Below are 25,727 nucleotides of genomic sequence, written 5' to 3' on the forward strand. Positions count from 1 at the left end.
TTATATTTCATTTTATCTTTTATTTTATACATTTTATTTTGTGATGTGATGTGAGCGCAGGTGCAACCCAACAGGCCCCAAACGTTCCCGGCAGCAAGTAAAAATGAAATATAAAAATATAGTCCAAACAGGTAAGGTGTAATTGTATTATGAGCCATAGTGCTTGGTCTGTTTGTCCTATGTAAATCAATTGCAGTTAGAGGCTACATTAATTTTCTTTCTATAAGCACTTATTGAAATTATCTGAGCACATTACAAGTACATATTTGCTTACTCTGTATGCTCAAATGTGACCCGTTATAGCCAACAGAAAAAAAGCAGAGGCCCGAAAAACAGGTGGGGGTCCTCCACCACCACCACTCACAGAGGCTGAGCAGTTGGCCCTCAGCCAAAACAGTGGGCGCCCTGTGGCTGAAGGCATCTCTGCGGGGACATCCTCAGAGTCAATAACCCCGCAAGACACAAGTGCCTACATAAGAGGTAAATTCAAAATAATACATGATGTGCATACATCCTTTCTTCACTGATCACCTTTGCAGTGCTACTCATTCATTTGATAAACTCTTTACCATAATGAATTATTTTGTAGTGAAGTTATTTTCCTACTGATTTTGCCTTCCCTCAGTCTTGGTTGTCTTTGAGAGCATAATGACAATGAAGTGTAAGGTGATTGGTATATGTTTGTTAATTGCCATTTGGTCCCTTGTAAGTTATAAGTGACCTGTAAACCTCATATTCTATCAGTTGATGGTGATGGTGTACTGCATCTGGTGCAGCCTCCTGTTGAGCCAGACCAACATGCAGTTGTGAGTACTCTTAATACTCCACAGATCATATGAGTTTACAGTAGAACAGCAATGTTGTTAATTTCTTTACTACAGGAAAATAATGAAGAAACATTGACAGCTGTTACAGAGGAGGAAGCAACAGAGACACTTTATGAGGTTTACATCTTACAATGGAAAATATAACAATTGAATAAAATGTGGTACTATAATAAAACCATGGACTTTCTATGTCTCTAACAGAGTGATGATGGAAATGCAGAGGAAGAGGGTCCAGCCACTTCTCCAACAAACCTTTCCTCAGTAAGATGTTCAGCACTGATTTACAACCAACCTAAGTAGGCATGTACTATGAATGTCAATGCTATTTTCTGTGTTTCAATAGCTCCCTGTAAAGCAGCTGTACAAGACCTATTTGATCAAGAAAATTAAAAAATGCGACTTGGAAATGGAACACTTCAAGCAGCAGATCCAAAAGACCAAGACTGAGATTTTACTGCTGGAACATCAGTTAAGGGTGGGTGAAGTGGTCAGAGATGGTCAAATTATTTCAGTGTTTGAACAACATAATAATATACTTATTAATACTTTGTGTACAGGAAATACAGGCGACCAATAAAGCCAGTTGAACAAAAAATCTGTTTATTCTTCTTTCAACATGTTGAGGTGATGGGTCAAAGGAAATTATTGTGACATATGGTGTCTCTGACTGCTCTTCCATCTTGTATGTCCGTGGGAGGGTCAGGATGTTCATGGTTTGGATCACTGCTGATGTTTGGTTCAGAAGGACAGTGTTCTCCTCTAATTGTGGCAATGTTGTGAAGAATCACACATGCCACAATAATGTCACATGCCCTTTCTGGGGTGACCCTGAGTCTTTGAAGGCACTGGAACCGGGCCTTAAGCATTCCGATAGTCATTTCAACTCTGGCTTTTTGCCTGCAATGAGCCAGATTATATCGCTGCTGTGGGCCCGGTTCAGGGTCAGGGTAAGGGGTAAGCAAATAGGGTAAACATGGATACCCCCTATCACCAAGCAAGTAGCCAGTGAACTCTCCTAAGACAGAAGGATACACTTCAGTTCAAATCAGGGTTTTAATAGTTTTGCAATTTTCATTAGTTTTTATTTTTATTTAGTTTTGACTTCAGATTTTCAATTTTATATCAGTTTTAATTAGTTTTTACCAATTGTTTGCTAGTTTAGTTTTTATTTTTTTGAAAATCCTTAGTTTCAGTTTAGTTTTGATTAGTTTCAGTTATAGTTTTAGTTGTGTTTGCAATAATTAAGTGTAACAAAATCCCAGTTTCATCACATCAGTCATTCTCTTCTGCTTATCCTTGGGTATGTTGCTATTCCAGCTACCATACCACCATACCCTGCACCCTGGACAGGTCGCCTGTCTGTCGCAGGGCTAACACGCAGAGACAGACAACTCGCATTCCCACCTATGGGTTCTTTAAATAAATAAATTAGGGCAGATGAACAACCATTGATACCAGGCAACTATAAAATGTATATCTTGGCCCCAATGAGACTATTAACTCTTGCAGCACCGGGTGTTCGTAATTTTGGTTCAAGTGAATTGATAAACTTTTTGAAGGCAATTGACTCACACAGTTATGTAGATATCCCAGTCCTGTTGTCTCGGGATGCATCACGCTGCATTGCCTGGGGTTAGCTTCTGTTTTCTGGGGATGAGGGTTGAGTGTGCTCCCTTACCTTCTCAAGGTAAGCTAGCTTAGCCTTCTTGTGTGAGCTTTTCAAGTGCACTTTAAGGTTTGTGGGATTTTTTTCCCTTTAGAAATGTCCCTCATAATTTGTCTCTTTCCACTACAAGACACTTGCTTTATCCAAAACACAGCCATATTCAAAGTAATCCCAAATTGGACTCTGGCGCTTTCTCCCGACTTCTCCTGACATGATTCTGCGCGTGGACGGAGCAGCAACACAGACGACTCGACTAACGTACTTGCCACCTGCTGGCATAATGAGACACAGCAAGAAAAAAATCTGGAAACTAAACTTCATTTTCACCCTTGACTATTGTATGACACACACATATCAACGAAAACTAAACACATTTTTGCTATAAATTCAGTTAATTTTAGTTAGTTTTGTGAACACTCATTACAGTTTTAGTTAGTTTTCCTTTTTTTGTTTTTATTTTTATTTCCGTTAACGAAAATGTTTTTTCACTTCTAGTTTTCGTTATTTCGTTAGTTTTCGTTAACAATAATAACCTTGGTTCAAATGTCCCTGTAGCAATTGGTCTTTATATATTTTAAAGTATTTTCAACTCACCATGTCCAAATTTTGTGCTCAGTGTACATTCACGAAAAATTCGTGAGTCATGAACAGAGCCTGGCCACTTGGCTTCCACATTTGTGATAATGTTGGCAGCATCACATATGATCTTCACAGTGCAGAGAACACAAATTAGCATCCATTACCATAATGAAATAATGTGTTAGTTTGAAATGCTACAGGGAACTATGTACCTGTACATTAATGCTGTGGAAAGACTTCCTGTTCACATAGTCTCCTTCATTTACTGAAGGGGCAATGATTGGAATGTGAGTGCCATCTATACAGCCAATCACGCCTGGGAACCCTGAAAATAAATGTAAAATTTAAGTAGTAGTTCAAGTATCACCACATCATGAATTAAGTTTTGTTCATCCTGATACCTGCAATTTTGTGGAATCCTCTTTGATAAATCTTGTGGGTCTATGACCGGGAACACCACAAACAAGTACAGGAGACGTTTCAGTGCAACTGTAACATTCCTGACTGCCCGACAGACGGTAGCCTTGGAAACGTGCTCAGCGTCACCAATATTATACAGAAAGCTCCCGTTTGCAAAAAAACGAAGTGCAATACAAACTAGAAAGTGCATTTTCTGAAGAAACTGCAGTGTGAATGCTTGAATCTGAATATATGCACTGAAAAGAATTAATTGCTGACTTTTAACTTAAAAATGTTGAATGAGATGAAAAATACAGAAATTTTCACCTGAAAACAAAAGTGCTGAACTGCTAAAAGCTGACAAGCACAGAGAAGAAGTTGGAAAATAGCTGAAAATGTTTTAAATGTAAATTAGAAAAACCTGAGTAATGAGAAAAGACTATTTAGAGTCAGAAAACATCTGAATGAATATTAAAAGTTCATATTCTTTGAATCACTGAATGACTAAAATATGATCCCTCCATTTGGATCCACACAGTTTTAAAGGTTTACATCTCTGAGCTTTGAAAGACACTGTGTTGGAAAGAGAAGAACGATGGCTTCGTTTTGAGGGTAAAATGATGGCTGTAGAGCAAACACTGTGGACACAGCAGCAGTTGAAAGAGAAGTGTTCAAGATGAATCTTGGCAGAGTGAGAGAGAGCTCGTTAGGCAGGCAGGTGTGAGCCTGGTTGCTATAGTGACTGAGCCCAATGGCTCCATACACACGCACACAGACATGCACCTCACTTTTGCTGCTTAAAATGAACAGAAACGTCAGCCCCAAACAAATCCTTCCCAAATGAAAAGTACATGTCGTATTGACAAAATTCTTTCACCGTGAGCGGCAGCAATGTCTAGTCTACCTAATTCTCAGTTTTCATGCCTGTGGAGTTTATTATATGGACGTGGTGACAGTGTAAAGACAGCCTGCTCTTCTGATTTTCAAAGGAACTTTCTGAGCCATTTTAACATTGGAGTCTATGGAGGAGTTGGAGGGAGGAGTCTGTGCTTTGGTGACATTTATGAAAGAACCATAACACCTAGTACAATAGTAAACACATTGGATGAAAGAGGACAGCGATGGCTACGTTTTGAGGGTAAAATCATACCTGTAGAGCAAACGCTGCGGACACAGCAGCAGTTTTAAAAAGATTTTAAGATTAATTTTTTCGCTCCTCTCACTCTAGCAGTTGAGCTGTCTCACTCTAGCCCCAACATTCCGTCCCATACACACCCATTATAAACTCTGAAACGGCTGAAAAAACATCATGAAACTTAAACTGGAACTGAAGAAAAAGTATAACAGATATTGAAAAGATAAATACAAGTTGAATAGTTGAATGTCTTGTCTTCGTTTTAAAGTTTGAATGGTGGTTCTATGTCAACGTATGTGGAAGTAGATACAGTTTAAAGAGGAGTGAGTTGAAGAAGAATTTGAAGGGTCTCCCCATTGAAATACATGGGAAATTTTTGTTGAAAAAAGTTGAATAAAATTAAAAATATAAAAGTTAAAAATGAGAAAAGTAGAAGCAGTCATGTCCAAAAGAAGAGGAATCTAACGGTGTTTGAATGGTTTTTCTAAGTTGAACGGTTTTGAAGGAGATAGACTACAAAAAACGTACGGAATCTATAATAAAATAGAACTAGAAAGTGCATTTTCTGAAGAAACTGCAGTGTGAATGCTTGAATCTGAATATATGCACTGAAAAGAATTAATTGCTGAATTTTAAGTTAAAAATGTTGAATGAGATGAAAAATACAGAAATTTTCACCTGAAAACAAAAGTGCTGAACTGCTAAAAGCTGACAAGCACAGAGAAGAAGTTGGAAAATAGCTGAAAATGTTTTAAATGTAAATTAGAAAAACCTAAGTAATGAGAAAAGAAAATTTCGAGTCAGAAAACATCTGAATGAATATTAAAAGTTCATATTCTTTGAATCACTGAATGACTAAAATGTGATCCCTCCACTTGGATCCACACAGTTTGAAAGCTTTACATCTCTGAGCTTTGAAAGACACAGTGTTGGAAAGAGAAGAACGATGGCAACGTTTTGAGGGTAAAATGATGGCTGTAGAGCAAACACTGCGGACAGAGCAGCAGTTGAAAGAGAAGTGTTTAAGATGAATGTTGGCACAGTGAGAGAGAGAGAGCTCATTAGGCAGGCAGGTGTGAGCCTGGTTGCTATAGTGACTGCACCCAATGGCTCCATACACACGCACAGACATGCACCTCACTTTTGCTGCTTAAAATGAACAGAAAAGTCAGGCCCAAACAAATCCTTCCCAAATGAAAAGTACAGGTCCTATTGATGAAATTCTTTCACCGTGAGCGGCAGCAATGTCCAGTCTACCTAATTCTCAGTTTTCATGCCTGTGGAGTTTATTATATGGACGTGGTGACAGTGTAAAAACACCATGCTCTTCTGATTTTCAAAGCGAACCTTCTGAGCCATTTTAACATTAGAGTCTATGGAGGAGTTGGAGGGAGGAGGCTGTGCTTTGGTGACATTTATGAAAGAACCATAACACCTAGTACAATAGTAAACACATTGGATGAAAGAGGACAGCGATGGCTACGTTTTGAGGGTAAAATCATACCTGTGGAGCAAAAGCTGCTCACACAGCAGCAGTTTTAAAAATATTTTAAGATTAATTTTTTCGCTCCTCTCACTCTGGCAGTTGAGCTGTCTCACTCTAGCCCCAACATTCCGTCCCATACACACCCATTATAAACTCTGAAACGGCTGAAAAACATCATGAAACTTAAACTGGAACTGAAGAAAAGTATAACAGATATTGAAAAGATAAATACAAGTTGAATAGTTGAATGTCTTGTCTTCGTTTTAAAGTTTGAATGGTAGCTCTATGTCAACGTATGTTGAAGTAGATACAGTTTGAAAATGAGTAAGTTGAATGAGGATTTGAAGGGTCTCCCCATTGAAATACATGGGAAATTTTTGTTGAAAAAAGTTGAATAATTTTAAAAATATAAATGTTATAAATGAGAAAAATAGAAGCACACCATTCCAAAAGAAGAGGAATCTAATGGTGTTTGAATGGTTTTCTAAGTTGAACGGTTTTGAAGGAGATAGTCGGAAAAAAACGCACGGAATAGGAAAAAATAATAATAACTAGAAAGTGCATTTTCTGAAGAAACTGCAGTGTGAATGCTTGAATCTGAATGTATGCACTGAAATGAATTAATTGCTGAATTTTAAGTTAAAAATAAAAATGTTGAATGAGATGGAAAATACAGAGTTTTTAACCTGAAAACAAAAGTGCAGAACTTTTGAAAGCTGATGTTCACGCAGAAGAAGTTGGAAAATAGCTGAAAAGTTTTTAAATTAAAATTTGGAAAACCTAAGAAATGAGAACAGAAAATTTAGAGTCAGAAAACATCTGAATGAATATTAAAAGTTCATATTCTTTGAATCACTGAATGACTAAAGTGTAATCCCTCCACTTGGATCCACACACTTTTAAAGGTTTACATCTCTGAGCTTTGAAAGACATGCTGGTGGAAAGAGAACAACGATGGCTTCGTTTTGAGGGTAAAATGATGGCTGTAGAGCAAACACTGTGGACACAGCAGCAGTTGAAAGAGAAATGTTTAAGATGAATCTTGGCAGAGTGAGAGAGAGCTCGTTAGGCAGGCAGGTGTGAGCCTGGTTGCTATAGTGACTGCACCCAATGGCCCCATACACACGCAGACATGCACCTCACTTTTGCTGCTTAAAATGAACAGAAAAGTCAGGCCGAAACAAATCGCTCCCAAATGAAAAGTATAAGTCGTATTGACAAAATTCTTTCACCGTGAGCGGCAGCAATGTCTAGTCTACCTAATTCTCAGTTTTCATGCCTGTGGAGTTTATTATATGGACGTGGTGACAGTGTAAAGACAGCCTGCTCTTCTGATTTTCAAAGGAACTTTCTGAGCCATTTTAACATTGGAGTCTATGGAGGAGTTGGAGGGAGGAGGCTGTGCTTTGGTGACATTTATGAAAGAACCATAACACCTAGCACAATAGTAAACACATTGGATGAGAGAGGACAGCGATGGCTACGTTTTGAGGGTAAAATCATACCTGTAGAGCAAACGCTGCGGACACAGCAGCAGTTTTAAAAAGATTTTAAGATTAATTTTTTTTCGCTCCTCTCACTCTAGCAGTTGAGCTGTCTCACTCTAGCCCCAACATTCCGTCCCATACACACCCATTATAAACGCTGAAAGCGGCTGAAAAACATCATGAAACTTAAACTGGAACTGAAGAAAAAGTATAACAGATATTGAAAAGATAAATACAATTTGAATAGTTGAATGTCTCGTCTTCATTTTAAAGTTTGAATGGTGGCTCTATGTCAACGTATGTTGAAGTAGATACAGTTTGAAAATGAGTAAGTTGAATGAGGATTTGAAGGGTCTCCCATTGAAATACATGGGAAATTTTTGTTGAAAAAGTTGAATAAAATTAAAAATATAAATGTTAAAAATGAGAAAAGTAGAAGCAGTCATGTCCAAAAGAAGAGGAATCTAACGGTGTTTGAATGGTTTTTCTAAGTTGAACGGTTTTGAAGGAGTAGGAGTACAAAAAACGTACGGAATAGATAATAAAATAGAATAAAGATTAGAAGAACAATACTGTGAATGCTTTTACAAGCATTCACACTAATAAAGATTAGAAGAACAATATTGTGAATGCTTTTACAAGCATTCACACTAATAATAAAGATTACAACAACAATACTGTGAATGCTTTTACAAGCATTCACACTAACTAGAAAGTGCATTTTCTGAAGAAACTGCAGTGTGAATGCTTGAATCTGAATATATGCACTGAAAAGAATTAATTGCTGAATTTTAAGTTAAAAATGTTGAATGAGATGAAAAATACAGAAATTTTCACCTGAAAACAAAAGTGCTGAACTGCTAAAAGCTGACAAGCACAGAGAAGAAGTTGGAAAATAGCTGAAAATGTTTTAAATGTAAATTAGAAAAACCTAAGTAATGAGAAAAGAAAATTTAGAGTCAGAAAACATCTGAATGAATATTAAAAGTTCATATTCTTTGAATCACTGAATGACTAAAATATGATCCCTGCACTTGGATCCACACAGTTTAGAAAATTTACATCTCTGAGCTTTGAAAGACACAGTGTTGGAAAGAGAACAACGATGGCTACGTTTTGAGGGTAAAATGATGGCTGTAGAGCAAACACTGTGGACACAGCAGTGGTTGAAAGAGAAGTGCTTAAGATGAATCTTGGCACAGTGAGAGACAGAGCTCGTTAGGCAGGCAGGTGTGAGCCTGGTTGCTATAGTGACTGCACCCAATGGCTCCATACACACGCACACAGACATGCACCTCACTTTTGCTGCTTAAAATGAACAGAAAAGTCAGGTCGAAACAAATCGCTCCCAAATGAAAAGTACAGGTCCTATTGACGAAATTCTTTCACCGTGAGCGACAGCAATGTCCTGTCTACCGAATTTTCATGCTTGTGGAGTTTATTATATGGACGTGGTGACAGTGTAAAGACACCATGCTCTTCTAATTTTCAAACGAACCTTCTGAGCCATTTTAACATTAGAGTCTATGGAGGAGTTGGAGGGAGGAGGCTGTGCTTTGGTGACATTTATGAAAGAACCATAACACCTAGTACAATAGTAAACACATTGGATGAAAGAGGACAGCGATGGCTATGTTTTGAGGGTAAAATCAGACCAGTAGAGCAAACGCTGCGGACACAGCAGCAGTTTTAAAAAATATTTTAAGATTAATTTTTTCGCTCCTCTCACTCTAGCAGTTGAAGCTCTCACTCTAACCTCCAACATTCCGTCCCATACACACCCATTATAAACTCTGAAATGGGTGAAAAAACATCATGAAACTTAAACTGGAACTGAAGAAAAAGTATAATAGATATTGAAAAGATAAATACAAATTGAATAGTTGAATGTCTTGTCTTCGTTTTAAAGTTTGAATGGTGGCTCTATGTCAACGTATGTGGAAGTAGATACAGTTTAAAAATGAGTGAGTTGAAGGAGAATTTGAAGGGTCTCCCCATTGAAATACATGGGAAATTTTTGTTGAAAAAGTTAAATAAAATTAAAAATATAAATGTTAAAATGAGAAAAATAGAAGCACACCATTCCAAAAGAAGAGGAATCTAATGGTGTTTGAATGGTTTTTCTAAGTTGAACGGTTTTGAAGGAGATAGTCGGCGAAAAACGTACGGAATAGGAAATAATAATAATAATAAAGATTAGAAGAACAATACTGTGAATGCTTTTACAAGCATTCACACTAATAAAATAGAATAAAGATTAGAAGAACAATACTGTGAATGCTTTTCAAGCATTCACACTAACTAGAAAGTGCATTTTCTGAAGAAACTGCAGTGTGAATGCTTGAATCTGAATATATGCACTGAAAAGAATTAATTGCTGAATTTTAAGTTAAAAATGTTGAATGAGATGAAAAATACAGAAATTTTCACCTGAAAACAAAAGTGCTGAACTGCTAAAAGCTGACAAGCACAGAGAAGAAGTTGGAAAATAGCTGAAAATGTTTTAAATGTAAATTAGAAAAACCTAAGTAATGAGAAAAGAAAATTTAGAGTCAGAAAACATCTGAATGAATATTAAAAGTTCATATTCTTTGAATCACTGAATGACTAAAATGTGATCCCTGCACTTGGATCCACACAGTTTAAAAACTTTACATCTCTGAGCTTTGAAAGACGCAGTGTTGGAAAGAGAACAACGATGGCGACGTTTTGAGGGTAAAATGATGGCTGTAGAGCAAACACTATGGACACAGCAGCAGTTGAAAGAGAAGTGTTTAAGATGAATCTTGGCACAGTGAGAGACAGAACTCGTTAGGCAGGCAGGTGTGAGCCTGGTTGCTATAGTGACTGCACCCAGTGGCTCCATACACACGCACACAGACATGCACCTCACTTTTGCTGCTTAAAATGAACAGAAAAGTCAGGCCCAAACAAATCCTTCCCAAATGAAAAGTATAGGTCGTATTGACAAAATTCTTTCACCGGGAGCGACAGCAATGTCTAGTCTACTGAATTCTCAGTTTTCATGCTTGTAGAGTTTAATATATGGACGTGGTGACAGTGGAAAGACAGCCTGTACTTCTGATTTTCAAACGAACCTTCTGAGCCATTTTAACATTGGAGTCTATGGAGGAGTTGGAGGAGGAGGCTGTGCTTTGGTGACATTTATGAAAGAACCATAACACCTAGTACAATAGTAAACACATTGGATGAAAGAGGACAGCGATGGCTACGTTTTGAGGGTAAAATCATACCTGTAGAGCAAACGCTGCGGACACAGCAGCAGTTTTAAAAAAGATTTTAAGATTAATTTTTTCGCTCCTCTCACTCTAGCAGTTGAGCTGTCTCACTCTAGCCCCAACATTCCGTCCCATACACACCCATTATAAACTCTGAAACGGCTGAAAAAACATCATGAAACTTAAACTGGAACTGAAGAAAAAGTATAACAGATATTGAAAAGATAAATACAAGTTGAATAGTTGAATGTCTTGTCTTCGTTTTAAAGTTTGAATGGTGGTTCTATGTCAACGTATGTGGAAGTAGATACAGTTTAAAGAGGAGTGAGTTGAAGAAGAATTTGAAGGGTCTCCCCATTGAAATACATGGGAAATTTTTGTTGAAAAAGTTGAATAAAATTAAAAATATAAAAGTTAAAATGAGAAAAGTAGAAAGCAGTCATGTCCAAAAGAAGAGGAATCTAACGGTGTTTGAATGGTTTTTCTAAGTTGAACGGTTTTGAAGGAGATAGACTACAAAAAACGTACGGAATCTATAATAAAATAGAACTAGAAAGTGCATTTTCTGAAGAAACTGCAGTGTGAATGCTTGAATCTGAATATATGCACTGAAAAGAATTAATTGCTGAATTTTAAGTTAAAAATGTTGAATGAGATGAAAAATACAGAAATTTTCACCTGAAAACAAAAGTGCTGAACTGCTAAAAGCTGACAAGCACAGAGAAGAAGTTGGAAAATAGCTGAAAATGTTTTAAATGTAAATTAGAAAAACCTAAGTAATGAGAAAAGAAAATTTCGAGTCAGAAAACATCTGAATGAATATTAAAAGTTCATATTCTTTGAATCACTGAATGACTAAAATGTGATCCCTCCACTTGGATCCACACAGTTTGAAAGCTTTACATCTCTGAGCTTTGAAAGACACAGTGTTGGAAAGAGAAGAACGATGGCAACGTTTTGAGGGTAAAATGATGGCTGTAGAGCAAACACTGCGGACAGAGCAGCAGTTGAAAGAGAAGTGTTTAAGATGAATGTTGGCACAGTGAGAGAGAGAGAGAGCTCATTAGGCAGGCAGGTGTGAGCCTGGTTGCTATAGTGACTGCACCCAATGGCTCCATACACACGCACAGACATGCACCTCACTTTTGCTGCTTAAAATGAACAGAAAAGTCAGGCCCAAACAAATCCTTCCCAAATGAAAAGTACAGGTCCTATTGATGAAATTCTTTCACCGTGGCGGCAGCAATGTCCAGTCTACCTAATTCTCAGTTTTCATGCCTGTGGAGTTTATTATATGGACGTGGTGACAGTGTAAAAACACCATGCTCTTCTGATTTTCAAACGAACCTTCTGAGCCATTTTAACATTAGAGTCTATGGAGGAGTTGGAGGGAGGAGGCTGTGCTTTGGTGACATTTATGAAAGAACCATAACACCTAGTACAATAGTAAACACATTGGATGAAAGAGGACAGCGATGGCTACGTTTTGAGGGTAAAATCATACCTGTGGAGCAAAAGCTGCTCACACAGCAGCAGTTTTAAAAAATATTTTAAGATTAATTTTTTCGCTCCTCTCACTCTGGCAGTTGAGCTGTCTCACTCTAGCCCCAACATTCCGTCCCATACACACCCATTATAAACTCTGAAAGCGGCTGAAAAAACATCATGAAACTTAAACTGGAACTGAAGAAAAAGTATAACAGATATTGAAAAGATAAATACAAGTTGAATAGTTGAATGTCTTGTCTTCGTTTTAAAGTTTGAATGGTAGCTCTATGTCAACGTATGTTGAAGTAGATACAGTTTGAAAATGAGTAAGTTGAATGAGGATTTGAAGGGTCTCCCCATTGAAATACATGGGAAATTTTGTTGAAAAAAGTTGAATAATTTTAAAAATATAAATGTTATAAATGAGAAAAATAGAAGCACACCATTCAAAAGAAGAGGAATCTAATGGTGTTTGAATGGTTTTCTAAGTTGAGCGGTTTTGAAGGAGATAGTCGAAAAACGTGCGGAATAGGAAAAATAATAATAATAAAGATTAGAAGAACAATATTGTGAATGCTTTTACAAGCATTCACACTAATAATAAAGATTACAACAACAATACTGTGAATGCTTTTACAAGCATTCACACTAACTAGAAAGTGCATTTTCTGAAGAAACTGCAGTGTGAATGCTTGAATCTGAATATATGCACTGAAAAGAATTAATTGCTGAATTTTAAGTTAAAAATGTTGAATGAGATGAAAAATACAGAAATTTTCACCTGAAAACAAAAGTGCTGAACTGCTAAAAGCTGACAAGCACAGAGAAGAAGTTGGAAAATAGCTGAAAATGTTTTAAATGTAAATTAGAAAAACCTAAGTAATGAGAAAAGAAAATTTAGAGTCAGAAAACATCTGAATGAATATTAAAAGTTCATATTCTTTGAATCACTGAATGACTAAAATGTGATCCCTGCACTTGGATCCACACAGTTTAAAAACTTTACATCTCTGAGCTTTGAAAGATGCAGTGTTGGAAAGAGAACAACGATGGCGACGTTTTGAGGGTAAAATGATGGCTGTAGAGCAAACACTATGGACACAGCAGCAGTTGAAAGAGAAGTGTTTAAGATGAATCTTGGCACAGTGAGAGACAGAACTCGTTAGGCAGGCAGGTGTGAGCCTGGTTGCTATAGTGACTGCACCCAGTGGCTCCATACACACGCACACAGACATGCACCTCACTTTTGCTGCTTAAAATGAACAGAAAAGTCAGGCCCAAACAAATCCTTCCCAAATGAAAAGTATAGGTCGTATTGACAAAATTCTTTCACCGGGAGGCGACAGCAATGTCTAGTCTACTGAATTCTCAGTTTTCATGCTTGTAGAGTTTAATATATGGACGTGGTGACAGTGGAAAGACAGCCTGTACTTCTGATTTTCAAACGAACCTTCTGAGCCATTTTAACATTGGAGTCTATGGAGGAGTTGGAGGGAGGAGGCTGTGCTTTGGTGACATTTATGAAAGAACCATAACACTTAGTACAATAGTAAACACATTGGATGAAAGAGGACAGCGATGGCTACGTTTTGAGGGTAAAATCAGACTAGTGGAGCAAACGCTGCGGACACAGCAGCAGTTTTAAAAAATATTTTAAGATTAATTTTTTTGCTCCTCTCACTCTAGCAGTTGAGCTGTCTCACTCTAGCCCCAACATTCCGTCCCATACACACCCATTATAAACTCTGAAACGGCTGAAAAAACATCATGAAACTTAAACTGGAACTGAAGCAAAAGTACAATAGATATTGAAAAGATAAATACAAGTTGAATAGTTGAATGTCTTGTCTTCGTTTTAAAGTTTGAATGATGGCTCTACGTCAATGTATGTGGAAGTAGTAGGAGTTCAAAAATGAATAAGTTGAATGAGGATTTGAAGGGTCTCCCCATTGAAATACATGGGAAATTTTTGTTGAAAAAAGTTGAATAAAATTAAAAATATAAATGTTAAAAATGAGAAAAATAGAAGCAGTCGTGTCCAAAAGAAGAGGAATCTAATGGTGTTTGAATGGTTTTTCTAAGTGGAACGGTTTTGAAGGAGAAGGAGTACAAAAAACGTACGGAATAGATAATAATAATAAAATAGAATAATAAAGATTAGAAGAACAATACTGTGAATGCTTTTACAAGCATTCACACTAATAATAATAACTAGAAAGTGCATTTTCTGAAGAAACTGCAGTGTGAATGCTTGAATCTGAATATATGCACTGAAAAGAATTAATTGCGGAATTTTAAGTTAAAAATGTTGAATGAGATGAAAAATACAGAAATTTTCACCTGAAAACAAAAGTGCTGAACTGCTAAAAGCTGACAAGCACAGAGAAGAAGTTGGAAAATAGCTGAAAATGTTTTAAATGTAAATTAGAAAAACCTAAGTAATGAGAAAAGAAAATTTAGAGTCAGAAAACATCTGAATGAATATTAAAAGTTCATATTCTTTGAATCACTGAATGACTGAAATGTGATCCCTCCACTTGGATCCACACAGTTTTAAAGGTTTACATCTCTGAGCTTTGAAAGACACTGTGTTGGAAAGAGAAGAATGATGGCGACTTTTTGAGGGTAAAATGATGTCTGTAGAGCAAACACTGTGGACACAGCAGCAGTTGAAAGAGAAATGTTTAAGATGAATCTTGGCACAGTGAGAGAGACAGAGCTCGTTAGGCAGGCAGGTGTGAGCCTGGTTGCTATAGTGACTGCACCCAATGGCTCCATACACACGCACACAGACATGCACCTCACTTTTGCTGCTTAAAATGAACAGAAAAGTCAGCCCCAAACAAATCGCTCCCAAATGAAAAGTACAGGTCGTATTGACAAAATTCTTTCACCGTGAGTGGCAGCAATGTCTAGTCTACTGAATTCTCAGTTTTCATGCCTGTGGAGTTTATTATATGGACGTGGTGACAGTGGAAAGACACCATGCTCTTCTGATTTTCAAAAGAACTTTCTGAGCCATTTTAACATTGGAGTCTATGGAGGAGTTGGAGGGAGGAGGCTGTGCTTTGGTGACATTTATGAAAGAACCATAACACCCAGTACAATAGTAAACACATTGGATGAAAGAGGACAGCAATGGCTACGTTTTGAGGGTAAAATCATACCTGTAGAGTAAACGCTGCAGACACAGCAGCAGTTTTAAAAAAGATTTTAAGATTAATTTTTTTGCTCCTCTCACTCTAGCAGTTGAGCTGTCTCACTCTAGCCCCAACATTCCGTCCCATACACACCCATTATAAATTCTGAAACGGGTGAAAAAACATCATGAAACTTAAACTGGAACTGAAGAAAAAGTATAAAAGATATTGAAAAGATAAATACAAGTTGAATAGTTGAATGTCTTGGCTTCGTTTTAAAGTTTGAATGGTGGCTCTATGTCAACGTATGTCGAAGTAGTTTGAGTTGAAAAATGAGTAAGTTGAAGGAGAATTTGAAGGATCTCCCCATTGAAATACATGGGAAATTTTTGTTGAAAAAAGTTGAATAAAATTAAAAATATAAATGTTAAAAATGAGAAAAATAGAAGCACATCATTCCCAAAGAAGAGGAATCTAATGGTGTTTGAATGGTTTTTCTAAGTTGAACGGTTTTGAAGGAGATGAGCGGCGAAAACGCGTCACGGAAAAGAAAATAATAATAAAGATTAGAAGAACAATACTGTGAATGCTTGAAGCATTCACACTAATAATAAAGATTAGAAGAACAATACTGTGAATGCTTTTACAAGCATTCACACTAATAATAAAGATTACAACAACAATACTGTGAATGCTTTTGCAAGCATTCACACTAATAAAGATTAGAAGAACAATACTGTGAATGCTTTTACTAGCATTCACACTAATGATAAAATGTCCAAACGCGCTCTAATCACTCTCTCCCGGCGGAGAGCTCTGCGGAGAATTTGGGCATCAACATCTACTGGCTCTTCAAGGAAGGGGCACGCCATGTCTGACACTTCCTACAGTAAGGTTTCCGAAAAAGAGGCGGAGAAAGTCAGGGTTAGGTGAAGTAAACCTGCTAGGGGGCAGGTTAGCTTCACGGAGTGTGTCGTCATAGTAACTCACTCAGAATTAATCTAAACTCGCTTTGTGAAACCGAAAACTCAGAGTTTTCGTTAACTCAGGGTATACTTACTCAGAGTTTGCACTAAACCGGCTTTCTGAAACAGGGCCCTGGTGTAGCTCCGGCTTGCCATAATGTGGCCGCCTTTGAACGCAAGCGGTTGGCTGTCGTTCAACCGTGATGCCACACCTGGCTGGCGTACAGCCTCTGCTACCTGAGGTTGCCTGTTGAGCATCGGGGACTATAGGTGGAAGTACACGTGCAGAATGCGGCAGTACTGGTTTATATACATGGGTGCCAAAGGGCGAGTCATAGTTAATTTCCGTGAGTGCCTTTTCTGACTTTAGCTGCGTTGTACTGTAAGTATATCACGGCGTGACTTCAACACGTTCACTGACTGTTATCCGCCGAGCTAAGGAAAACCGGCGGAGGGAGGTGAGTGGAGATGCCGGTCAGGCACAAGTTTATTGGGTATATCATTTATGTTCCGAATCATAGCAGCTGCTTTTTGTTTTCAGTGACGGGATGGATGGATGCCTGGTTTAGCTCATGTACTGTACCTTCAGCTAACTCTTTATTTGGACTCTTCTCCTTTACCGTAGCCGTGGGTTTATACATAGCACAACACTTTTCGCGACGGAACTTGCCTGGTTAACGGTTGAAAATAATTTCTAAACTCTGATATGACTTTTTTAAAGCCTGGTCGCACAGAGACAGGTTCTCGGTAGCGAAAAAAAAACACACCCGGATTTCTTAATTTGAAATATTTTCTACGGAAGTTACTTGTTTGTAGACACTATCTGAACACGTCCCATAAGACTGGCTAGTTTTCTTACGGTACCTTCAAATAATTAGAGCTGTTTAAGTTAAAACACACGGACAGCTCTCTATACTCAGTCATGGTTTGGGTAACCGCGGCGTCGTCGTTCTGTACCGGAAGCGTTTGTTTCAGCGAGCGTTACATTGCAAAAATCAAAGAGGAGAATGCGTACTAATTATAGATGAGGCGGCCTCGGCTATAATTGGTATCTCCTATAAAGTGACCCTGTACTCGCTGACAAAAGCATTTTAAAAATCTAAATAAAGCTTGACCTCTAGCCTGGCTCTCGGGATTAGTCTGACATGAAACTACGCAACGCTTTTCATATCTCCTTACTTGTCCTTCCTTCTCAGTGCGTTTAAAAAGAAAAAGAGTGGGTCAGCCTGGCTATAAACCTCAGGCTTATCATCTACAGTGTTTACACACTGCTTCCCTGTAACCTCGCTGCCCTTTCCTCTGTTTAGAACTCGGAAACAATGTAACCAAACAAGAAGAAAAAAGGTTACAGTAACAGTGGACACTAGTAGAAACTCCGTCTGAGGGAGAGTGCACTGTAATGGCTGTAGGAAATATTCAGACAAGGGACAAATTAAGGGGGGAAAGCTGAATAAATAATAAACAGCTGCAGATTGTTCCGTTCGAGCAGATTTGGTCAGTTAGGATACAGTTTGCCATAAGGGCTGAGCATGCCACATGAGTTTGTCTCAAACTTTACAGATTGAGGGCTTGTGTTTGAAATGAGTTTTTTGCATTTAAATACATCAGTACAAATAGGTTTTCTGTAGCTAAAACAATTACTTATATTCACACTTCACTGAGTGGGTTGATCGAAAAAAATAAATGGTTTTATGCTGTGGCCTTCAGTCACCAGATCTCAACCCAAATGGGATTTCATACAGTGTTTAACAGCTGTTTCCTTCACCATCACCAGAATGCCAAATCCACGCTTATCTGCTGCAGGAGTGGTGTTCATTCTTTTGGGCCACATTCTATTACTACTAAAGAACTGTAGCCAAACTGAACTGTGTTTTTACTGTGATCAAGTAGAGCTAGACCACTGACAATTAATATCTTAAACGACATTAACATTAGAAAGAAAATTTGTCAGTGTCAGTCAGCACTCTGTGTCATCACTGTTTCACATACTCGCACAGAAAACTCATTAATTTAACTTTCATCAAGTCTCAGCACTGGTAAAAGAAGAGATAAGATAAGAAGTGTATTGAATGGGATAATTTGTTTCCTGTCCTGAACTGTAAGTGGTTCTCAATGTGCATCTCTATAGAATATGTTAAAGGGCTTTTGCAGCTTGCTACACAGGGTTATTTACAGCATAGCAACAGTGTTCAATAAACCGTATCTGACACATACAAAGTGTATATTTGAGACTCTAAGTTAAAACAACACACTCAGTTCCGTGTAACCAGTGTCCAAGCCTTCTGAATCATTAACTATTGGCTGAATTATTTACAGTTGTAGTTGACTCACACACCAGCATAACGGATGGAATATCACATATGTGTTTGTGATAGGAAATGCGGATTCATTCGAAGAAGAAGAATATTGTTGTGGCAGTGCTGCTTGTCATTGGGGGATTATATGTCATTAACCATTGTGACTTCCTGGCTGTAAGAACACACCTACACATAGAATTTGAGTTTTGTTTTTTTGTCTTTTGGGTTTGTTTTAGTTGTTGTTGTTGTTGTTTTGCAGGTCTTTGCAAGGTCACCTGAAACAGTTCATCATAAGTTAACATGGCAAGCAGACAGGCTTGTTAGTATGGAGTCCTGGATTGACCAGGCAGATTATCTGAGTTTCAATGTGTCCTATCAGCTGCTTGCTGGAGTGCTGCCTACTCAACAGAGTGAGTCTCCACACTTTGTTCTCATTATTATGATAAGGTGGCTGCTGCCTTATCAAACCATAAAAAAAGAAATTGCAAAAAGTCATGAATAGAAATAATGACAGCACTTTCTGGTGTTGTTCCCTAAGTTATGGAAACTATGGATTGCGTTTTTCCGCTATCACTTGCATATTCCTATTTATATGAGCAGTTGTGCCTTATTTTGTATTATTTTGGTATTTATGTCATGGATTTATTTGTTTTTATTTCAATGATAATTCTCCTTTTTTTGTTTTACTTTTTTCACTCACAGTCTGAAGGTTTTGCCATGCTGAATATCACGCCTAATTAATTTATTGTTATCAGAAATATTTTTCAGCCTCAGCTTTGGATTTGAAATTGCATAAAACCCTTCACTTTTTTCCTTTTTCTTTCGGCTTCAGAGTATTTATCTGTTGGATTATCCTCAGTAAAGAGGAAGAAGGGCAGCTATCTGGTCCCCACATTGAAATCCATCTTCTCCCAGTCGTCTCCTGAGGAGCGCTCCTTCATGGTGGTGGTAGTGCTGCTAGCAGATTTCGACGTCAGCTGGAGAGTCGACACTGTGAAGGAGATCAAATCGGCTTTTGCCTCTGAGTTGGAACAAGGCCACCTTTTGGTTATCCATGTTCCCCAGGACTGGTACCCTCCTATTACAGGTGCAGCTCACATGCAATCACCCCAGTGTACAAATTCATTCACATACGGTTGGAATGGGTTTTTTTGTTTGTTTGTTTTGTTTTTTGTGATACAAATCTGTCTGGTTCTCTGTAGGTCTGAAGAGGAATTTCAACGACGCTCCCGAAAGAGTAACGTTCCGCTCCAAGCAGAACCTGGATTATTCCGCCCTGATCCACTATTGTGCTGGTCTTGGACGGTATTACCTTCAGCTAGAGGATGACGTGTTCTCTGCAAAAAACTTCCTCACAACCATTAAAAAGCGAGTTGAGGAGCAAGAAGGAAAAAAGTCCACCTGGGCAACGCTGGAATTCTCTGCCCTCGGCTACATTGGTAAACTCTACAAATCAGCCCATCTTCCTCTTTTGGCTCGCTTTCTCTTCATCTTTTACCAGGAAATGCCCTGTGACTGGTTGATGAATCACTTCCGAGAGGTGATGACTCAAAAGGAGACCATCCTTTTCAAACCCTCGCTGTTTCAACACATGGGAACTTTCTCCTCATTTCAAGGCACATACAATAAGCTGAAAGACAAGGATTTTGAGGAGGACATCTATACCAATCCATCAGCTGAAGTTTACTCTGACATGTCCACCTATCAGAAGCACTTCCCCAAACTGGCCTGGGATGCTGGGGAAGGTTTCTTCTGGGGCCGCACCCCAGAAAAAGGAAATTACCTGACTGTAGTGTTCACTGAGCCTACGGTGGTGACAGGGATATTTGTTGAAACGGGGTCAGGAGGCAAAGACATCCTGGAGTCAGGTGAGGTGGAGATGGGTCACAATGTGGTGGCCACAGACAAAGAGAAGAGTTGTACAGAGTTTGAGTCAGTGGGAGCCTTTGAGAATGGAAAGTTTAAAATGCAGGAGTTGGATAAAAAGTACAGCTCAGCCTCTTCGTGCCTGAAGATAAAGATCACAGCTACTCAGAAGGACTGGTTGATCATTACGAAAATCAGAATCACCACAAAGCCGACTTTACCTCATCAATAGACATAGATGTTAGTTCTTCCTCGCAGATTAAAAACTATTTTGATCAAAATATGCCAAACTGAACTTAGGACTTGTGTGCCTTGTTAAAATGTTTCATTTATCAAACATCAACTAAGTGCTCTAAGCAAATTGTCACTTTGAAGCAAGTTTGACCAAACTTTGTGATGATATGTTGTCTCTTCACCGAATCAAGGAGCTATAATCAGACAATCAACTCCATGTGTTGTATGTATGTACTGTTAATGCATTTGGCTAATTGCATTGTGTGTGAAACTGCACTCTTCATTAATTCATTGTTTTAAAATGAAGAAGAGAGAACATCCATGTGCTTATTATGAGACCTATTGATTGTAGGTTGCCACCTATTGGTCAATAGGTGGTCAATGCTTGTGATGGCTGGCCAACTGCTTTTGCTGAAATATTACCTGTTTGTCTCCCCTCACCAGTATCAGGCCTGCTATGGCTTTTCTCATCAGCGGCCTGATTCAAACCTCAGGCTAGATCTATAAATAGTGTACGTCTGTCACATGTTACACCAACTACACAGAGAGGATAAAAGATGTCAGCTCCCATTTGCAGTTTGATCTGTTTTTTGTTTTTTGTTTGGTTTTTTTGGTTTTTGTAATAGGAATTTTTGCTTTCTTAAATACCTCAGCTCCTTTTTCCGATAAGTACATATGTTTTTATTTGATTCCGGGGGGATGCACTATAAAGGGTAATGGGTTAACAAGGTATGTTGAGTTTTCAGTATCACAAAAGCAGTACAGTGGGTTCTTTCTGTTGGCTCACAGCATGAAAAGTCTGGGTTCAAATGTGCCAACTGAAAGCTTGTTTTTTGGAGTGTCTGTGTAGGTTCTCTTTGGGCACCGTAGCTTCCTCCTCCAAAGACATGCACGTTAGGTTAACTGGTGGTTGTAAATTGGCTGCAGGTGTGAATGTGAGCATGAGTCATCGACCATTTTTCTGTTGGTCTTGTGATGGACTGGTAACCATCTCAGGTGACTCTTTGCTTCAGGCTCCCATGCCCAAATCTAAATCTGATAAGCAGTTAAGAGGATGGATGGATCCCTTGACTAGATTAAATTTATATTGCACATCTAACTTGCTTCAGACCAGTTTACACTCTTTCGCATTAAACTTGGCTGAAAAAAGCATGCCAAAGTATCCTTGGGTACGATACTGAATCCTGACGCATTCATCTGAATGTGAGTGTGTGTGAATGTTACATAGAAAGCGCTTGAACACTGATGTGTAAATGGGTGAATGAGACATGTTGTATAAAGTGCCCAAGTAGAGTAGATACAAGAACCAGTCTATTTACCATTCTACATGCAGAGTTAGCCACTGTGGCAACCTGTTGTGAATAACAGAGCAGGGAAAAGTAGCTCTTTCTCTCTGAGAGAAAGTGTCCATCCATTAGCCACCTGTTGAACTGCATGTTTTTAACACAGCCCAACAAAGATATGTACTGAAGACACAAAGGTACATCTTTCCACTGGAACCTGCATTCATTCAGCTAATTAGACAAATCTGTTTCAATTTTAGAATATATAACAGATAATAATAAGTGAGATTAATTTCACTTTAATTTGGCTAAAAACTGAATTTCTGCATCTACTTCTTTATAGGACAGTAATTAAAATTTATAGTGTAAGAAGTAGATTAAAAACATTCTGTGAGAATGCCCCTCTTGCTTTTTTTTTTTTTTTTTTTTTTTTTGCACTGCCAGTTTTCCTTTCATGGTCTTATGCCCTGCTTCTGGATTGAATTATGAAGTATCCAATCAACCCATTTCATGCAACAAATGAACACATACCCCATCTTCTGGGAGCACCCACAGATTCCAAATTAATACAACCTCGATTAACAAAGAAAGAGGATAAACACCACAGTATTTACCAAAACTCTGGCTTCATCCGTTCATGGTTTGATATAGTGGGATATGAAAATGGGCTGCTTACAATTTCCCAATGATTAGCTTTATAAAACAGAATCAAGTACATACAAAGCTTTACAAATGTGACAGACTAAAGCTGCAAAATGCTGCTGAACCTATCACAAACTCTGACAGTACACTGAACACTTGTAATGTTACTAACCAATAGCGTGTGTGAGAGAACAATGCCTTTTATTCTTCTCCATCATTCAGTAATGCTGGAACCAATTACACTGGTCAGCTGACGGAACAATAAGAGATTCTTGATTGGAGTGTCAACTTGACAACATGTTTTTCAGAGTAGAGGTAAAAGGCACAGGAGAAGTGAAGGGCTGATGTAGTGGGCAGTTTGAGTGCGATTAGTAACATTTGAGGCAACACTAATAACATTTCCTTGTATTACCATATTTTTCCTTTTCATAATTCACATGGTGAAAATGGATTAATTACAACCGGTCAACACTACTACTGTTCAGATGTATTTATTTTTATAGGTTTCTGTCGTTTTCTGATGCACTGAGAAATAAAGGACTGTTCACAGGTCTTGCTGTATGTTTCTCTGTCTCTGCTTGATGGATGCTTGTGATGGCTGGCTGACTGCTTTTCCTGACATATTTCTTGTTTGTCTCCCCTCACCAGTATCAGGCCTGCTATGGTTTTTCTCCCCAGCAGCCTGATTCAAAGCTGAATTCTCTTCAGCTGCAGAGCAATGGCTAGGCAGCCTGTCATTTCCTGTAGCTTGTTCTGTTGCTGCCTGCGAGCCTGCTTGGTTCTGGTTGGTAGTTCTGTCACTCCCAGTGATCGACCAATTCTGAGAAGCTGGTCGGGCTTCAGCAGCAGCAGACTGGGTGGCATCATCCTGCGATACTTTCAAACTGGTCTGAAAAGGATTGAAACAGAAGCTGAAACATTTAAATTCACTATACTTTTTAATGGAACTGCTGTTAAATGACTGAAAACAAAGTGCTTTAAAAATTCAGCATTCTTTATAATGTCAGGGCCTTGTTCCAGGAAGCAGATTCAAACTCTGAGTTTAAAAACAAACTCTGAATTGATCAACTCTGAGTTTCTTGTCCAACCTAATTTAAGCACATGCGTTAGTAGAAAAAGATCAATGTGACCAATTACCACATAGTTTGTAATGTACAGTAAATGTTCGCAGTGTAAGAAAACTAGCTGACAGCATTACTGTCTACAGAATAACAGAGATGGAGTCTATAGATTTGATTCTGAGCTGATAATAAATCTGTGATGTAATCGCTGTCTCTGACAGCTGAATAACTGTAAAAGGGGTCATGTGAAGTACAAAAATAACTAAGCAAACTAATGTTTCATGAAAAATGTAGAATTCTGCAAATGAATTCTCTCCTCTTTGCGACTTTATTAATGAAGAAATTAATTATCATGTTTGTCAGCTGGTTAAGATGCAGCAGAAGGTGAGGACTCAGAAAACTCTTGAGTTTCTCTCAGAGTTTGTTAAAGAAAACCTGTTAGCGAGCAGATTAAGTTCAAAGAGTCTGTTACCCCGGTTAAAGTTAACTCTCTTTCTGGAATAGATATTCAGCGAGCGTCTGTTGCTACAGCTTTCCTTGGTATAACCACCAGTAGCATTTTAAGCAAACTTAACAATTGATTTTTTTAAATAAGTAATGTCAGAACATTCCACATAACTTCCAAATTTTAAGCACAAACTGATTACTAGCCAAATCTTCCCACGTTGTAAAATGTGAATAGATGCTTTTAATTATTGTAGTGACTAAAAGCCACCAAGTAACCACTAAGGGCCTCTGTACTACCCGTGCAGACTTTCACGCCTGAAGCTCTTGCAGGAACGAGCCCAGAATAAACGGGACAAGAGGGTCAATATCAGTCAGGGTACATTAAAGTTTGTTTATTTATTTATTTATTTATTTATTTTGCCACTATATATATTTATTTACATTGCCATTCTGTACATTTCAGACATATCAGGCAGGGATTTACATTAAAGGCATAGTTTCATCCAACAGTATTCATTTTATCACAAAAATATGGAATGGAAATTACTGTTTGCATTGTTTAACAAAGCTTTATATCCTAGAAACAAATACCCTGCGAAAATAAAAAATAAAAAACACAACCTGGCTGTTCAGTTCAGGGGCCTGTTCTTCGTACCTCGCTTACTACATCCAAGATCAAATGACACATCCAAGATCAAATCATCGCGCTAACTTTGAGCTCGCTAATCCGGTTCTCCGAACACACCTGTTGTTGACGATTAGTATAGCTGGATGAAGTAATCTGAGATCACTGGGTGGCTTAAAAGGGGCTACGCATCGATAGTAGAAACATTGATCGGCAACCCTGTGATTGGTCGGCGAAGATGTCGAAGGAGTGCGCTCAGTATTTCACGGCAGCAGAGCAAGAACTCTTGATTGAGGGATATCAGGAGTTTCAGAGTTTAATTAAAACGCAGGGGAACACTGCAAAGGCTGCAAAAGCAAGGAGAGAGGGCTGGCAGAAAGTTGCTGACAAATTAAACTCGTAAGTGATCCATGATATTACATTATATCATGTGATATTATTTTATTCCACATTATATTATATTACATCATATCCTCTTTCACATTAGAGCCACAACAGGACCCACTAGAACATGGGAAAAGCGTAAAAGTGAAATATAAAATATTCCACAGAATGGTAATATTTATCACTTATATTGCTTTTAGTCTATGACAAGAGACCCTGAAATAATCTGTTTGGTTGTTTATAACAGCAACCAAGAAAAGGGCAGAACAAATAAAGACAGGTGGTGGTCCTGCACCCCTCGTCACACCCCTTTTTTGTACTGTGACATTTATTGACATTGTGGGTTTTTTTGTGTGTAGTTTGACATAACACTCCATCACTTTTACCTGTTCCCATGCAAGGGGTGACTGAAGCATGCACAGTAAGTCGGGAGTAAGTATATACAGTACAGTAAGTATATATATATATATATATATA

The 25,727-nt window shown here is 38.2% G+C and overlaps 3 protein-coding genes across 6 annotated transcripts in view; 1 reads left to right on the forward strand and 2 right to left on the reverse strand.

The window, feature by feature from the left end:
- Positions 1-23,286, forward strand: zgc:101663 (alpha-1,3-mannosyl-glycoprotein 4-beta-N-acetylglucosaminyltransferase C). 4 transcript variants are annotated; one of them, XM_039603978.1, is made up of 9 exons: positions 1-480; positions 745-806; positions 882-944; positions 1,029-1,088; positions 1,171-1,302; positions 18,787-18,882; positions 18,968-19,118; positions 19,541-19,795; positions 19,911-23,286. In XM_039603978.1, the coding sequence occupies exons 5-9, from the start codon at positions 1,234-1,236 to the stop codon at positions 20,804-20,806; spliced, it is 1,467 nt and encodes a 488-aa protein (XP_039459912.1). In that variant the 5' UTR covers positions 1-480; positions 745-806; positions 882-944; positions 1,029-1,088; positions 1,171-1,233; the 3' UTR covers positions 20,807-23,286. The 4 variants fall into 4 exon arrangements, 3 of the variants coding, with proteins under 3 accessions (XP_039459912.1, XP_039459911.1, XP_031599225.1); XM_039603977.1 differs by lacking the exon at positions 1-480 and having other exon boundaries at positions 804-944; XR_005609508.1 differs by lacking the exons at positions 18,787-18,882; positions 18,968-19,118; positions 19,541-19,795; positions 19,911-23,286 and having other exon boundaries at positions 1,171-1,422.
- LOC120435082 (putative nuclease HARBI1) lies at positions 1,457-16,698 on the reverse strand. Its single transcript, XM_039603979.1, has 4 exons — positions 16,507-16,698; positions 3,285-3,397; positions 3,088-3,199; positions 1,457-1,842 (listed from the first exon to the last, which is right to left on the reverse strand). The coding sequence occupies exons 1-4, from the start codon at positions 16,667-16,669 to the stop codon at positions 1,460-1,462; spliced, it is 771 nt and encodes a 256-aa protein (XP_039459913.1). The 5' UTR covers positions 16,670-16,698; the 3' UTR covers positions 1,457-1,459.
- The window catches only part of cfap126 (cilia and flagella associated protein 126), a 20,597-nt gene continuing 17,370 nt past the window's right edge, over positions 22,501-25,727 (reverse strand). The window contains exon 5 of the mRNA XM_039603980.1: positions 22,501-23,622. Within this exon, the coding sequence (XP_039459914.1) occupies positions 23,278-23,622 (345 nt within the window). The 3' untranslated portion in view covers positions 22,501-23,277. The remainder of the gene's footprint in view (positions 23,623-25,727) is intronic.

This window comes from Oreochromis aureus, linkage group 20 (genome assembly GCF_013358895.1).
Source record: "Oreochromis aureus strain Israel breed Guangdong linkage group 20, ZZ_aureus, whole genome shotgun sequence".
In the NCBI taxonomy this organism is placed as follows: Eukaryota; Metazoa; Chordata; class Actinopteri; order Cichliformes; family Cichlidae; genus Oreochromis; species Oreochromis aureus.

What these genes read in the sequence shown, in the direction of transcription:
- zgc:101663 (XM_039603977.1), top strand. Translation starts at nt 858, where the DNA reads ATGTTGTTAATTTCTTTACTACAGGAAAATAATGAAGAAACATTGACA. An exon ending in CAACAGAGACACTTTATGAG is followed by an intron (nt 945 to 1,028) that starts GTTTACATCTTA and finishes TGTCTCTAACAG; the next exon opens with AGTGATGATGGAAATGCAGA. An exon ending in ACCATTGTGACTTCCTGGCT is followed by an intron (nt 18,883 to 18,967) that starts GTAAGAACACAC and finishes GTTGTTTTGCAG; the next exon opens with GTCTTTGCAAGGTCACCTGA.
- LOC120435082 (XM_039603979.1), bottom strand. Translation starts at nt 16,669, where the DNA reads ATGCTCAACAGGCAACCTCAGGTAGCAGAGGCTGTACGCCAGCCAGGT. An exon ending in TCCACAGCATTAATGTACAG is followed by an intron (nt 3,200 to 3,284) that starts GTACATAGTTCC and finishes TGCACTGTGAAG; the next exon opens with ATCATATGTGATGCTGCCAA. An exon ending in GAGCACAAAATTTGGACATG is followed by an intron (nt 1,843 to 3,087) that starts GTGAGTTGAAAA and finishes CTTCTGTCTTAG; the next exon opens with GAGAGTTCACTGGCTACTTG.